General features: G+C 44.6%; 1 protein-coding gene across 1 annotated transcript in view; it reads right to left on the reverse strand.

Annotated features, from left to right (window-relative positions):
- Positions 1 to 6,685: 6,685 nt before the first annotated feature.
- Frzb (frizzled related protein) overlaps positions 6,686 to 15,067 on the reverse strand; it is a 32,202-nt gene continuing 23,820 nt past the window's right edge. The window contains exons 4-6 of the mRNA XM_041639800.1: positions 12,674 to 12,878; positions 12,259 to 12,322; positions 6,686 to 8,185 (exon numbers count right to left, since the gene is read on the reverse strand). Coding sequence (XP_041495734.1) covers positions 8,075 to 8,185; positions 12,259 to 12,322; positions 12,674 to 12,878 — 380 coding nt within the window. The 3' untranslated portion in view covers positions 6,686 to 8,074. The remainder of the gene's footprint in view (positions 8,186 to 12,258; positions 12,323 to 12,673; positions 12,879 to 15,067) is intronic.

Here is a 15,067-nt window from a genome sequence, read left to right on the forward strand (position 1 = left end):
GTCTGGTTCTGAGTCGTGGTGGCAGAGCCGAATACTTGCGACAACAGACCTGATGAGCTACAAAACCTTCAATATTTTCTGTGGGACTCTATGTAGAGAAATTTGCCACCTCTGGCTTAGGTTGCTCCCTTTCCAACTCATTTTCAGCAGTCATGTTTTTCCAATACAGACTAGCTCAAGTCCTTTATGACTTAGTTTTATTTCCCAATGCAGTAAAAAGCAGCCTGTGTCTTGAGACCCTTCTTCAGTCTGCAGCTCGGAACGCAGAGCCTGTACTTTTTTGAACATAAACACTTTGTCTTAATATAGTTTTAGTACTTCTGCAACTCCCTAGGAAATGAAAAAACATCTAGAAGCATCTCAACAAAAATTCAGCTCTTGTTGGGAACATGCATCCTTCCAACCAGTCTCTAGCTGCTGCCTCAGGGTACACACAGTGACTCTCGGGGAAAACCAAACTTTTAACTGTAACCCTGAGAAAGGGTCTTGCTTGCTGTTTTATTAGGGCTTCTATTGCTGTGGTGAAACACCACGACCAACCGAAAGCAACTTGGAGAAAAAAAAAAAGCTTATTTGACTTACATGTTTTGAATCACAGTCCATTGAGGGAAACTGAGGCAGGAACTCAAACCTGGAGGCAGGAGCTGATGCAGAGGCCATGGTGGAGTGCTGTTTACCAGCTTGCTCGCTCTGCTTTCTCTTAGAACCCACGACCACGAGGCTCGAGGTGATACTGCACACAGCTGCCCCTCCTATCTCTAGTTAAGAAAATGCTCTACAGGTTTGTCAACGGGCAGATCTTCTGCAGGCATTTTCCCAGTTAAGGCTCTCTCTCCTCTGGTAACTATGGCTGCTGTGGAGACAACTGCAGCAAATTAGCCAACGGACTTGTTTTTCTCCTTTTTAAGATTTTATTTTATGTTTATGGCTGTGTGTTTTTGTGAATTTCTGTGTACCCTGTGCAAACAGGAGTCTCCTGAGGCCAGAAGAGGGGGTCAGACACCCTGCAACTGGAATTCCAGGAGATTGTGGGTGCTTGGGACAGAACCTGGGTCCTCCGTAAGAGGCACTAGCTTTCCTCCCCACTGAAACAGCTCTCCAGTTCCTTGCACAAGTATGCAGCGCTCTCCTGATGCTGTTTTGGGGTTTGTTTTTCAAGACAGGGTTTCTCTGTGTGGCCCTGGCTGCTCTGGGACTCATCCTGTAGACTAGGCTGGCTTCAAACTCAGAGACCCGCCTGCTTCGGCCCCCTGAATGCTAGGATTAAAGGTGTGTGTGTGCCGCCGCCACCACTCCTGCTGCTGCTTTTTAAACACACCTTCCTGGCTGAGAGGGAAGGAGAAGGCTTTTTTAGTAATGAGCCTGGGACTGAGCTGGGGACTTGATTTTAGTCTGGCATCTAAAGCTACAGGAGAGAGCTCAGGGCAGTGGCGCAACGTCTCTGGGGAATTTCATCTCCTTCCAGACTTAGTAAGCATTTGCTAGAGCCCTGTTCAGGAACTACAAACCTCTCAGATGCGGGAGGCACAGACAGAATGATCTCAGTACTTACTAAGTATCGACGATGCTCCTCCTCTGTTCAGCTATTCCCTCCTGATCAGGAGGAGGCTGTGGAGCCTGAGAACAGCAAACGAGGAACTTAGCTACAGGTGCCTGACCTAAAGCTTTCTCAAGTTGTAGGATAAAGGTCTTGATTAAATGCCAGGCACTGTCTCCAAGGAAAGAGGACGGTTGGCAGTTTCCGGGAGTGTGTACACAGACCCAGACTTCCTGACCTGAGGATCTAAAGGAAATTTAAAAGAGCTAGATGAATATTGATCAATGGATTTAAGGAATATTATTTCTTAATAGTTGCTTCACGATTGATCTCCTAGCAGTTCTTAACATAAAGACACAGCCATTTGTTTGCCGTTATCACCCAAGTACTAGGTGGGAAAGCAGAGGAGGTGCAGGGGCCCTGACAGAAAGAGCTCAGTGCGCTGAGAGGCCAGTGTGGTCTCAGCTGTACGCCTCCTCTGGCCTTCATGGTTCTCATTAAGGCTTTGACATTTCCTCGAATTCTGTGTCCTGGGGAAAGGTTTTCAGCTGAGATTTTGTGTTCATTTCTTTTTCTGCCGGGTTCTTCTAGAATTTTTTTTTATCTCAAACATTGCTCTTCAGCTATGAATATAAAATGTCCCCCATATGTCCATGTGGTTCATTTCCCAGTCGATGACATCATTTTGTGACATTCCGAAGACTTTAGGGGATCAGGGCTAGCTGGAGGAGGTGGGTCCCTAGAGGTGTGCCCTTGATGGTTATACTCCGTGCTTTCTGTCTACTGTGAAGGCAACAGCTTCCTTTACACATGATCTGACCACAATGTTCTGCCTCACAATGGACCCTAACTCCACAAAGTCAAAAACAGAACAAAAATCTAAAAAGAAGCTAAAATAAACTTCTATGCCTTTTCAGTTGTCCCTCAGAAATATTGGTTCCAGCTACACCAGTACATAGGAGTGCAACCTCCAAGAAGCTATGGTTTCCATAGAAACACTCAAATGATGGAGAAATAGACATCAGAATGAATCCAGTCCACTTTTCTTATGAGCTTTATCTGCCATTCAGTATGGTGAATTACTCTGCCCCTCCATCACAGACTAACATCTCTGAGCTATCTCATGCTTCCCCCTCACTCCTCTTGCAGAAGGGCCTAGCCTGGCCTACAGCAATAGCATCCTTCCCACGTCGCTATGCCAACATGTGACTATAGAGCCAGTATACAGTGGGAGCTGGCTCACCCTCACATCCCTGTGGGTATTGCAAAGTTCTTGTCCACATTGCCCTTCATCTCTGCATCAGCATCCTCCGCAGTCCACACTTCTTTCCTTCGAGACAAACTGACCAGAAACATCGCACCCTCTCCTCCTCCATGAGCCAACAACTCAAGTTTGCAGCAGTCACCAAGCAGAAAACTTTAGGCTTGCATTTTATTCAGAGAAAGACATCTTTGTCTTACAACAACATGCTGAACCTGAACGACAAGCTGGGAAAATAGACCATGTGGAACCGTTTCTCTTTTTAGACTGTGATGCCCCTGATGGTTGAGGGATAAAGGTAATGATCTGCCTGGGACACGACAGCCCCTCCCTTTTGGAAGACAACCACTGAGTTTTTTGTGTAGCTGCCACCACCCTTTGACTTCACCTTCTTCCAAGCCTTGCCAAATACCAGAGCTTCAGACTTTTTCCAAATTCAAAGGGAAGACAAAAAAGAAATATAACCATTTTCTAACTCGAACTCATTTATCTCAAAGATACCAATGTCAAAAGAACCACTTGGCTCATTTACCCAGCCATCCAGGACTAGAACAATTGCACTGAAATTTTGGCTTCAGAGTTGGGGGAGACCACGTGGATGGTGAAATGACAGTATTTGGGGTAATGCTGGACGACGTGGTGTAGGTTTCCTGGCTCTGTCAGCAGCTCTCCCACTCGCTGTTCACTGTGCTTTTTGAAAATAATATTAAGGCCCATTTATATTTTTATTAGCAATTACAGCAGAAAACATACAACCTGGGGAAAGAAGACTAAGATTCTAAAGCCCCTCTCTGCCACTGAAGATGTCTGAAGTCCCGCATCTCCAATTCCTTCATGAAGTGGGACTCATACCGTAAACGTTTAAGGCACCGAGAGGACCTGTGTAAGTGTTTCGTATAGTTCTCCCCACAGCTATGCAGGACCCCAAAGAGATCCCCATCATTGCCTACACTATTTTGGTTAGCAGGAATGCAGCTGGGAGCCGAAGCCGCATTTCAGTGACACCCGACTAAAAATCTTGGCTTCGTTTTTATCATCTTCTTTAGTGCTTTTCTCTGTGTTAAAATGTTAAAATCCATAGGGCTAAACAATTACCAGCCTTGAAATGCTTTCTGAAAAGTCATTTTACTGCTGAAATGTAATAGCAAATAATGTGTTGCAGAAGGCAGTAAGTAGGGCTGTTTACTCACGGCGGTCGTAACTTTTGTATCTGACTCCTTAATAGGTAACAGATGTGGAGAGACACGGGCCTGTCGCCCCCCGCCCCCCACGCTCACTGTGCCATGGACACCGAGTCAGGTTTCACTATACACAATACAGTGAACACTCACGAAGCCATGGAAAACAGAATACACGCCCGCGACTCATTTTCCCCTCGTTTCTTCAGCATGAGTATGACAGCTCTGTGGTTGCCTGGCTGAGAAAACTAAAATCCTAAGGCGAGCAAATTTTTCTTAAGGAAATTTCAATAGACTCTAAAGGCCTCGTGGTTTCCTGAGACGCAGTCACGTACGTTAAATTTTTAGTGGCTTTTCTTGTTTGTTTTTGTCTTTCAAGCCAGGGTTTACTCTGTGTAACCCTGGCTCTGCTGGAACTCACTCTGTAGACCAGGCTGGCCTTGAACTCACAGAGATCCACCTGCTTCTGCCTCCCAGGTGCTGGGATTAGAGGCATGCACCACCACTACCTGGCTTTTACTGGAGTCCAAGGTGAGCATAAAGGGCCATCGAGAGACACCAGTGAGACATGCGTGACAATAGCGGAATAGAATGGTTTTGCAATCTGCTTAGAAACCTGACTGTCAGGTAGGTTAAGAGCCCTGGCTGCTCTTTCAGAGGATCCCGGTTCTAGTCCCAGCATCCATGTGACAGCTCACATCCATTGGTACCTACAGTTCCTGGAGGTAACTTCTAGACTCTGAGAGCACTGGGTACACACGTAGTGCATGCCAAACATTCACACACATAGAGAAAATAGTTAAAATTGAAATATATGGGCTAGAGAGATGGATCAAAGGTAAGACACTGGCTGCTCTTCCAGAGGTCCTGAGTTCAATTCCTGGCAACCACATGGTGGCTCACAACCATCTGTAATGAGATCTGGTGCCCTCTTCTGGCCTGCAGCATACATGTAGGCAGAATGTTGTATACATAATAAATAAATAAATCTCTTTAAAAAAGAAAAAAGAAACCTACTGTCATGACAGAGCCGTGCTCTGACTGTCATGACACAGCCGTGCTCTGACTGTCATGACAGAGCCGTGCTGTCCTCTGACTGTCATGACACAGCCGTGCTCTGACTGTCATGACACAGCGTGCTGTCTCTGACTGTCATGACACAGCCGTGCTCTGACTGTCATGACACAGCCGTGCTCTGACTGTCATGACACAGCCGTGCTCTGACTGTCATGACACAGCCGTGCTCTGACTGTCATGACACAGCCGTGCTCTGACTGTCATGACACAGCCGTGCTCTGACTGTCATGACACAGCCGTGCTGTCTCTGACTGTCATGACACAGCGTGCTGTCTCTGACTGTCATGACACAGCCGTGCTGTCTCTGACTGTCATGACACAGCCGTGCTGTCTCTGACTGTCATGACACAGCCGTGCTGTCTCTGACTGTCATGACACAGCCGTGCTGTCTCTGACTGTCATGACACAGCCGTGCTGTCTTCTGAGATGTCTGCACTGTTAGTGAAGGTGCAGCTAACACACTGGAAAACAGCACATGCTTCACTCACGGTGTTGCCACACTGAAAGAGTTCACAGAAATGACAAGTCTCATACAGACAAACAAGACCAGACACCACTAGTACAGAGGACTAAGATGGAGGAAAGGTTGCGAGAACACTTCTTAATCTGAGAGGTTATTCCCTTTTGTCTATAAATGCGATTGTGCATGAATTATAAATCTATTAGAGGTGAGAGCCCTGCATTAAAAACCATTGTTTTCCTATCTATGCCCCTAAACAAGATATCTGCAGGTTTTTCATTTATATCCAACTATTTCATCACTGGCTGGGGGTGTAGCTTGGTGGTGGAGAACCTGTCTAGCATTCCTAGGGTCTGGTTCCATCTTCAGGACCATAAGAAAAGAAAATAACAGAACAGTAAATTTTTCATCACATAAAATAGCTTCAACTGCCGGGCAATGGGGCGCACGCCTTTAATCCCAGCACTCGGGAGGCAGAGGCAGGTGGATCTCTGTGAGTTCGAGACCAGCCTGGTCTACAGAGCTAGTTCCAGGACAGGCTCCAAAGCCACAGAGAAACCCTGTCTTGAAAAACAAAAAAACAAAACAAAACAAAACAAAAAAAATATCAACTGTGCCCTGGAAACACTGATAGCATGTTAGGAACTCCAGATGCCAGATCCTTCAGGTCTTCAGAAACCAAGTCTGCCCTTTCCCCAGGGTTGCTGTGGAAGCCCTGAGACAACCAGAAAGAATGGATGCATTCAGCCTGGGAACCCAGAGCCAAGACAGATACCCTAGGAGGGACTGGAGGCCAGCATCCCTAGCTCAGCACTTTGCCCCTACTTAATGACACAAAATTCTCCTCAAAAGGATGATGAGAGCACACAGGAGGAGACATCCCTGCCCCAGCATCAGAGACTACACAACAAAGTACCTGAAAGCAACCATATGGTAGAGCCAAGCCTGGGCTGTCCTCCTACAGGCAAACATGGGACTCTGCTTCTGAATTTGGGGAAAATTTTGCTGTTTAGGGTCCACTCGAAACAAAACGAACAAAAGGATGCTTTTGTGCTGCTAAAAGAAAGAAGTCAGATGAGCTATTAATTGCCGACAAGGGAAACTTCTGTTCAGAATGAATTTCATCCTGCACGGTGGTTCTTACAGAAGGAAACATACATAGCATTGCTTCATACATGTTTTATTTTCAGCACACCGTAGCTTAGGAATCCAGATCTACTACTATCGCATGTGTAAACTGCAGGAAATGAGACGTTCCAGTGATTGGCGCATGCTCGAAAGATCCCCGCTGCGGGAAAGAAGGAGCAACATCACAGCTTTCCCATGTTATCTCGGGGGCTTGCTGCAGCTTGAATAATAAAAGCATTTTGTTGTCGTTGTCTAAAACTCAGAAGGATCCCTCTCCTGACAGCGTGCTTCCTTGTATTAGACAGTCTGACTGAGCTTTACGCAGTACAAATGCAAATGCAATGCCTAGGCCAATGGGCCGGCCCAGTCTAGTCCGACTTGGGTGTGTGAAGCTGTAGACCCGCCCCCACACAAACACAGACGTACACACACCACAGAAACAAAACCACAAGCCCAAAGGGAAAAAAATAAAAACAAGTTTGCACACTTCACTGCCCTATATGTAACGACAATGATTTACAAAGCCACATACCTCTTTAAAATAAGACCCGGGTGCACATGCATGCTACTTTAATAGTGTCTTTTTCTGGTCAATACAGCAAGCCAAATTCATTATGAACGGAAGTGGGGAGACGTCTAACAGTGGGCTTTCTTTAGAAGGAAGCAGAGCTATGGTGATAATGGCAGGTGTCTAGCTATAAGTCTTTCTCTAATGCCCATTAATATAGTTATGCACAGACCAAACACATCACCAAAAGAGAGAACACCGCTGTTAATGGCCCAAGGGCTACTGGTCCCAGAATGCTTCTTAGACAGGCAAAATCGTCTTCCCTTGGCTCCTGACACTCTTTGTTTTGCTTCCTGCCAATCTTGAGAACTATTCATGCTGGGTGTCATTTCCTCATAAATGCTTCCTGGTGCTGTGCTGTCTGCATGTGCAGGATTTAATTTCCAGCTGCCATGCTACCTTTAATAAACATCTAGGACTCCCATAGCATGAGGGAAATGCCCAACAGGCATACAAAAACAAGGCTGGGCGTGCACCAGCAGGGCGGTCTTACAGCAATGTCTGGCTTTCGATATTGCCACAAATCTCTCATTACATCCAATATTGCATTCTCAATCTGGATACAGAACACGAAACCGATGCCTGGGGACTGATACAAAGACCTTGGCATCAGCATGCCTAATTTACTATTACTGTCGAGAAAGAACAGTTTCCCCGTGATTAGTAAAATGGGATCTTTGACAGATCTAAGGGTCTAACACGGGCCATTAAGAAGCAGAGAGGATGCAGAAGTAACGTCAGTTGCCACACGGTATCTGTAGTAAACAATACGTCAGTGAGTGCAATCGTGCAGTTTTCCCTCGCTAGGTCCAGCAATGCAAGTCTTAGCAGGGAGTCCATGGTGTGGCCTTTTGCATTTCAGGACTTAGCTGCGCGCTGGCCGGGGATGAGAGTTCCTGCCAGACTTCTGACTCTGAGTGGAATCACCAGCATCCGTCTTACCCAGGCCAAGATGACGGAGTTTCATATCCCAGCGCTGTAAAACAAAAAAAGACACAAACAATCAACAATCATGCGCCTGTAGCACAAAGGGCATCGTTTCTAGGATGTTCGCAGCTCAGGGAGATTGCAAAGCCAGATCTCTAAACTGTTTTACCACCTTTCCAAAAGTGTAAAATCTCCATCCCAGGACACTGCAAAAGCTCAACACTCTGAACTCAAAAGACACGATGAGACCCTCTCATCTAAAGACATCCAGCAATGCCATCATACCAAAACTTGGAATCAAATCCCACGTTGGTGAACGATGCAGATGTCGGCACTATCTGTACTTTCCAAGTTTATATTCGAGTAGTTTTAAGTTGATAATTTTGAAAGGGGGGCTATTTTTCATCCTCTTAAGACCAAAGCAATATAACCCTTTTTGGGGGGATGGGGACTCAAGAGAGGATTTCACTGTGTAACAGCCCCAGCTGTCCTGGAACTAGTTCTGTAGACCAGGCTGGCCTCTGCCTCTGCCTCCCCAGTACTGGGATTAAAGGTGTGCACCACCACCGCCTAGTGCAACATAACCTTTTAAAAGCTAGTTACGTGGTTGGGGAGACGGCACAAGTGTAACATCCTACTGTTTGGTACCCAGCCTTTGGGGAAAAGCCAAGTGGAACGTGCAAGTCTATCATCTCAGCACTGAGGGAGCATTGAGGGCAGGGGGCAGAGATGGGTCACTCACGGTCAGTGCCTCTAGCTTAATCGGTTGGTCAGCTTCCTGAACAAGGAAGGTAAAGAGCCACTGAGGAGGACACCTGACAGTGACCCCTCGTCTCCATCTGCACATGCATGGACAAGTGCACATACATGAACATGTACACACACATACACAAAGTGAACCGATTTGAATAGTGGAAACACGAGGGGTCGTCAGAATAGTGTCCTAATGCTAATCATTACAGCAAAGCCCCAGGACCCTGCCTCTGCCTCGCTTTAACAATGCCTGTGTTGTAGGTTTCTGTTTGCCTGTTTGTGTGTTGTCGTATGCATTGGTTTTAATAAGAAAAGTCGTATTTACTACTATCTCATATGAACAATGTCAATAGTGTTTGCTTACGATATAAGGGATTGGAAGGAGGTTACATTTTGAAAGTATGGGAAGTGGTAAGAACAGCTGTGCTTGACAAACTTCAGTGAACATCGAGATCATCAGAGGATCCTGCTAGGAACAGCTTCCTGTCCGGCAGCTCTGAAATGGGACCCCTGGGCTGTGGGTTCAGTGACCTCACTTTAAGAAGCAAGAAGCTAATGCTAGATGACCCGGGTTCTCATCCTAAAATATTGCTTACCACGCAGACCTTTTAAACTTACTCAATGGCATTCTTATCATTTCTATATTGAGATTAGTAACATTAATGATAGGATTATTCTAAAGACTGAATTATGTACTGAATGGCAAACAGTATGTTAGCTATTGCTATTTTCTATTAAATTATATCTTCTTCTTGGCTGAATTTATTCCACAATATTGTTGCTTTCCTATTTAAAAAATAATCCGATCCTTAATTATCACCAAGGTATCTTGGAGATAGCCAAGATTCAATTCAAGTATCTTGATTTGAATGACTGGCTATCGTGGAACTTAGGCAAACAATCATGTATACAGGAGAATGGTGATAAGTCTTTTTGGAACTTAGGCAAACAATCATGTATACGGGAGAATGGTGATAAGTCTTTTTAAATGACCTTCTTCTCAAAGAAAAATCAGCTGTAAAGAGCAACTCTGATTGGACTACAAAAAAAAAATCCTCCATAAAAGTCTTTTTAACATTCTTGAGTTAACTGGAAATCTATAATAAGAATTCTAATAATTCTAGCCAGAAGAGTTTTTCCTGCACCAAACTTCTGACTCAGAGCAGAAACACAAATTAAAAATTGGCCCACTGGGTCTGGAGAGATGGCTCAGTAGTTAAGAACATTTGCTAAACTTGCAGAGGACCAGGGGTTCCCAGCACCCAAGAGACAGCTCACAAGCATCTGTAATTCCAGTCCCAGGGAATCCCACACCCTCTTCTGATTTCGTGGGCACCAGGAACTCATGCGTACGTATACACACAAACACTCAGACATACAAATAAGAATTTAAAAAAATCTTTAAAAAAACAAAAACAGGGAAGAGAATTGGGTGTTTGTAATATGCATTACTATAAAAATGCATACTATAATAATGGATTGTATTATACATTACAATAATAATATATACTACAATAATGGTTTGTATTATACATTACAATAATAATGCATGCTATAATGGATTGTATTATACATTACTATAATAATGCATACTATGATAATGGTTTGTATTATACATTACAATAATAATACATGCTATAATAATGGTTTGTATTATACATTACAATAATACTGCAAGTACCAGTCCAGCCTGTGCTACATCACACGTACCAGTCCAGCCTGTGCTAAATTGGAAGTACCAATCCACTTAAGGCTATATAACAAATAATCTCAAAAAAAAAAAACCTTGTTCAAGTTACTGGTTTATTGTCTCCCAGAGGTGTGTGAATCTCAGTCTGGAACATCCAAAACTGTGATTGCCCTGTAGGGAGCGAGGGAAAGTCAATCTACCATGCTAGAATCAGGACGAGCCATGCATCCCAGGGAAACATAACCAGCCAGGCTTGTTCTGCTTGCCAGCAGAGATACTGACGCTCTTCCTGCTGGTACAGGAATTTAGGACAAATGCTTGTTCTGCGCTAGGAAGCAGAAAACAGACTTGAAAGCATGAGAAGAGACCCCGGTATTGGGAAGCAGAGCCATTTCTCCACTAACAACTAAACACCGGGCTCACTGACGAGAGATGAAAGCAGAGAACGCTGGCGGTCGGCTTTTGGCGCTTCTGACGAAAGGCCGAGGGCGGAAGGAGCTTGGTAGTAATCGTCCCTAGCTATGAAGTTGCGCCCTCCACATTTTTATAGGTCACCTCAACTCACATGTGTCCGCCATGCTGAGTGCCAGATGTGTAAGATCAACTGCCTAGGGGTGTTTAGCTTTCCTTGTAAATCCTTCCCAAGCCTTCCAAGAGAAGAGGGTGTGTTGTGCTTGGTGCGATTCCCACCTCCACCCCAGCACACATCCTAGGAGTCTTCAGCATTTCCCTCTTTCGTTCTCCGCTTTGAAAAAGATGTACTAGTTCACTAATAAAAAAATGAAAACCTTTTTTAATAAGTAATTCACTACTTGATTTTTTTTTGATATATTGATTCTAGGATCTTAATATGAAATACGAAAGCCACATGCAGTTCTCAGGACTTAATTTGGCGGGATCCCCTCTTCACTGATGACAGTGGCAGCGACTTGTTCATAGGAATTGATGTCTGTACATTACTCATTGTGGTAGGTTTTTCATTTATCATTGATTTTTTTCCCTTCCCGGAAAAGAACAATTTGTTTAGAAACAATAAAATTTTTCTATTCCCTACTCCTGGCAACTGGAGATCAAAACAACACCTGTCCTGACCAAAGACTCTAAGATAAAGCTTCTGGATAGAATTCTTGGAAAGGCGTGTTTTCCTCCTCCTTTTTCCCACCCGAAATGAAGTGTTAGGTTAACATTAGAACAGTCCTTTGGAACTTCTACTGAACATGGAGATGGAAGTGATACCCTACCGATGGCAGATGAATTAATTGTCAGGAGGCTGCCATTCCCATGATAGTGTGACACCAGTCCGTGCTGACTGGCTAGCTATAGGCAGTCTCACAAGAAGGGCGGGCAACTGCAGTCAGAGCTTTGGTGCACATACAGCGAATTCAATCCTCCGATGAATAGACATTAAAGACAATTCCAGTTTCTAGAATATTCAATGTATGTGTATATGTCTATGCATACGTGTCTGAATATCAGGTCTTAATATTCTCATGAAGGTGAGGGCAACTATTTAATTTATATGAGAGATGGTTTTCTCTAGACTATATTAGCAAGCAGAACTATTGTTTTTCTGGGGCTGTGGACTGAAACTTGGAGTGTGCTTGCTACGTAAGCATTCTGCCAAAGCCAAGTCCCCAGCCCCAGTGCGTTACCACTTGAAACATAAAATCTAATCTTACCTTGACTTTCGTACCCAGCCGATCCCTCCACTTCTCAGCTATAGAGCCTTCCACCAAGAGTAACCTGCGATTTGAAAATCAAATGACCACGTTTGAATAACCAAAGTATGTTATTGAAAAAGTCAAGGAATTGGTGGCAAGAAAGACTAAATATGTTTATTCTAGAATAGAGAGGTCAGAGAGTTGGAAAGAGTCATGGACCTCTTTTAGAAATAAATGAAGCTACGATCCCTTTTTCCAGAAAAATCCATACCCACAAATTATACTTACATCCTTTCTTATCCAATATATAAAATTAAAAATGTAGCTACAGTGCCCAAGGAAGTAGAGAAGACAAGAACGTCACAGCAAGATGTGTAAAGAGAAACATAATGCCTGGGAAGTAGACGCGACCCTGAACTCTTAGGGTGACTACCTGGAGCGTTCCTCATCTTCATAGCCCATGATGACATATTCCTCGTTAACGTGAAGTGGGGGGCACAGGCAGCCAGAGGTGGTGTAGAGGTTCACGGTATCCCTGGGGATGTTCACCAGAGACGCCTTTAGGATCTCTTTCACCTCCACAACGGCGGTCACATCGTGGCACCTCGTCTTTACCTCTTTGACTTTAGCCCGGATGACTGGATAAAAGAAAGGGAATCCGGTTTCTATGAAGATCCAAAGTAGGCACACCATTGCAAAAGAGCCAAGAGAATTCTTTCCAGCCAACTCATTTCAAGTTCATACTTGATGACTAGGAGAAGTAAGGCAGACCTTTTTCTTTAATGAAATTAAATACATAAAAGTATCTGTATCTGCATACACTAGTGTTTATATATGCATGCGTGTGTGTACAAGTGTTTGATTTTCAAAAACCCACTTAGCTAATCAGAATTGATTGAGTAATGTTCTAATTTCCCTCCAGAGTCTCACTTGGGATGTATGAATGTGCATGCGTGCAGCACCAATTGCTGCCAAGAGGAATTGGCTCACACTGATTCCACCCTGTGGAAAGGCCTGGACTCCACTCTCTACTTTGTTTCTTCCCTTGATTGATTTCTTTTCGAGGCGGGATCTCTTCAGGGTTACGACACAGTCCTGTTGGGTAGTGTTTGCAAACGGGTTCTTCAATCTCTTAACCGTTTCCACCTCAGCTCACCATGCAGACATCGGCACGGCCTTTCACGTCACTGCCATGTTTTCTATGTCTTTTAGGTGGACTGAACTTTCTTCGTGAAGGAAAGTTGTCTACCAGACCTTGTTTCCTCCATCTACTTTGTCAGCGACTCCACCACTCCATGACCCTACCGTGTCATGGAGAAACTACCATCCTGAAGTAGCCTCCGTCTCCTCTCGCGATGAAAGTACTATGCTAGCTCTTGCTCTCTTACAGGACCCAGCCTCCCTTCTCAGTCCAAAGACAAATCGTCCTCCACTGCTAATCACACTCTATGACCGGGAATCTACAGAGTACGCGTCTTCTGCTTCCCTTTGGAAGAGCCATATTGTGGAGATCTCCTCTTCTGATACATAAGCATTTTTACAGCAAAGTTTTTTTTTTTAAGAAAAATGTGAAGATGCCAATTAATAAAATGTCAACAGCCATTGCTCGGGAAGCCTTGTCATATTAGTACAGTGTCCACAGAAGAATACAATATATCCTAGTGAATCCACTTTGGGAAGGCTTTCTAGGTAGGTAGGCATGCACAGACTCTCCCAGGTATTTTAGGTGTTCGAATCGATACAAGATTGAAAAATCCCTCCATGAAAATCCAAAACAAGCTGGCAACTCATTCCCCCACCTATGTTCCAACTCGATCCCAGGAACTTAATGGCCTACCGTTAAGTCGTGCACAGGACAGAGATTCACTTTCCACAACTTGTAAATCTTTAGGATAAAGCCTTATTTTTGTTTCACGACTAGTTCAGTCCTCGGAGTCTCCATTTGTTCCAGTGCAAGAACGAGAGCTTGTGGCAGACCAAGCCGAACTGCCCCGCTGGCCCTGCCTGGCCTGTTTGGCAAGGGGAGTCCCAGCTAGCAGCCGTGTTTGTGTGCGTCCTGACTGAAATGAATGTGGTCCACAGTACCCAGCCGTCAATAGCGCTGGGTGCACTGTGCAAATGTTCTCGAGCTAATGATTTATTTACCCAGGGCGCCCGCTGTTCCCATTAGAAATTTTTAGCACATGCACCTACTCCAAAGAAAACACCTCTCTCCACAACACCTACCTTATCCAAGGAATTTGGGTAAAACTCACAACGTTTTACTGAGTTTGTCAAGAATAAGGCAGCGGTTTTATAGGAACTGCCAATTGTTCCTACCTGTACTTTGTTTTCTCGGGAGATGCACGCAAGTACCTCAAGTGAAAGTCAGTATACTAAAAAAATATTTCTGTTCCATGGTTTACCTTCTAGCCCTGCTTTGCCTTATGAATCTGTAAGTTCTACCCAAAAGCTAATCTTTGACTCATGGGTAGCCTGGTTAGTATCTGACTATGAAAAGAGAATATTTTCCCTCCTGTTAACCCCCAGTTGTGACAGGGGAAACCTAGGTTGGCCTTGGGCTTGCTGTACAGGTGAGGCTGACCTTGAACTCTTGGTCCTTGTGGCTTTATTACCAAGTGTCGGGACAGACTACAGGTGTAAGCCCCCACACAAGGCCCCTCCTTATATCAGCTGTGATCCACAGCCAATCTCCTATCACAAGACTCACTCAGCTACCTTCTCTAAGAGCTCTTCAGTGATTGGTAGTGATTAGTGCTTGAACTTCTAATGATAAGAGTACCACCAGCTACTGCGTTCACAGGGAAGCTAGAGAACATTGGAAGTA

The sequence above is a fragment of the Microtus oregoni genome, unplaced genomic scaffold, assembly GCF_018167655.1.
Source record: "Microtus oregoni isolate MIOR12 unplaced genomic scaffold, Mior012 000060F_ref0000265, whole genome shotgun sequence".
In the NCBI taxonomy this organism is placed as follows: Eukaryota; Metazoa; Chordata; class Mammalia; order Rodentia; family Cricetidae; genus Microtus; species Microtus oregoni.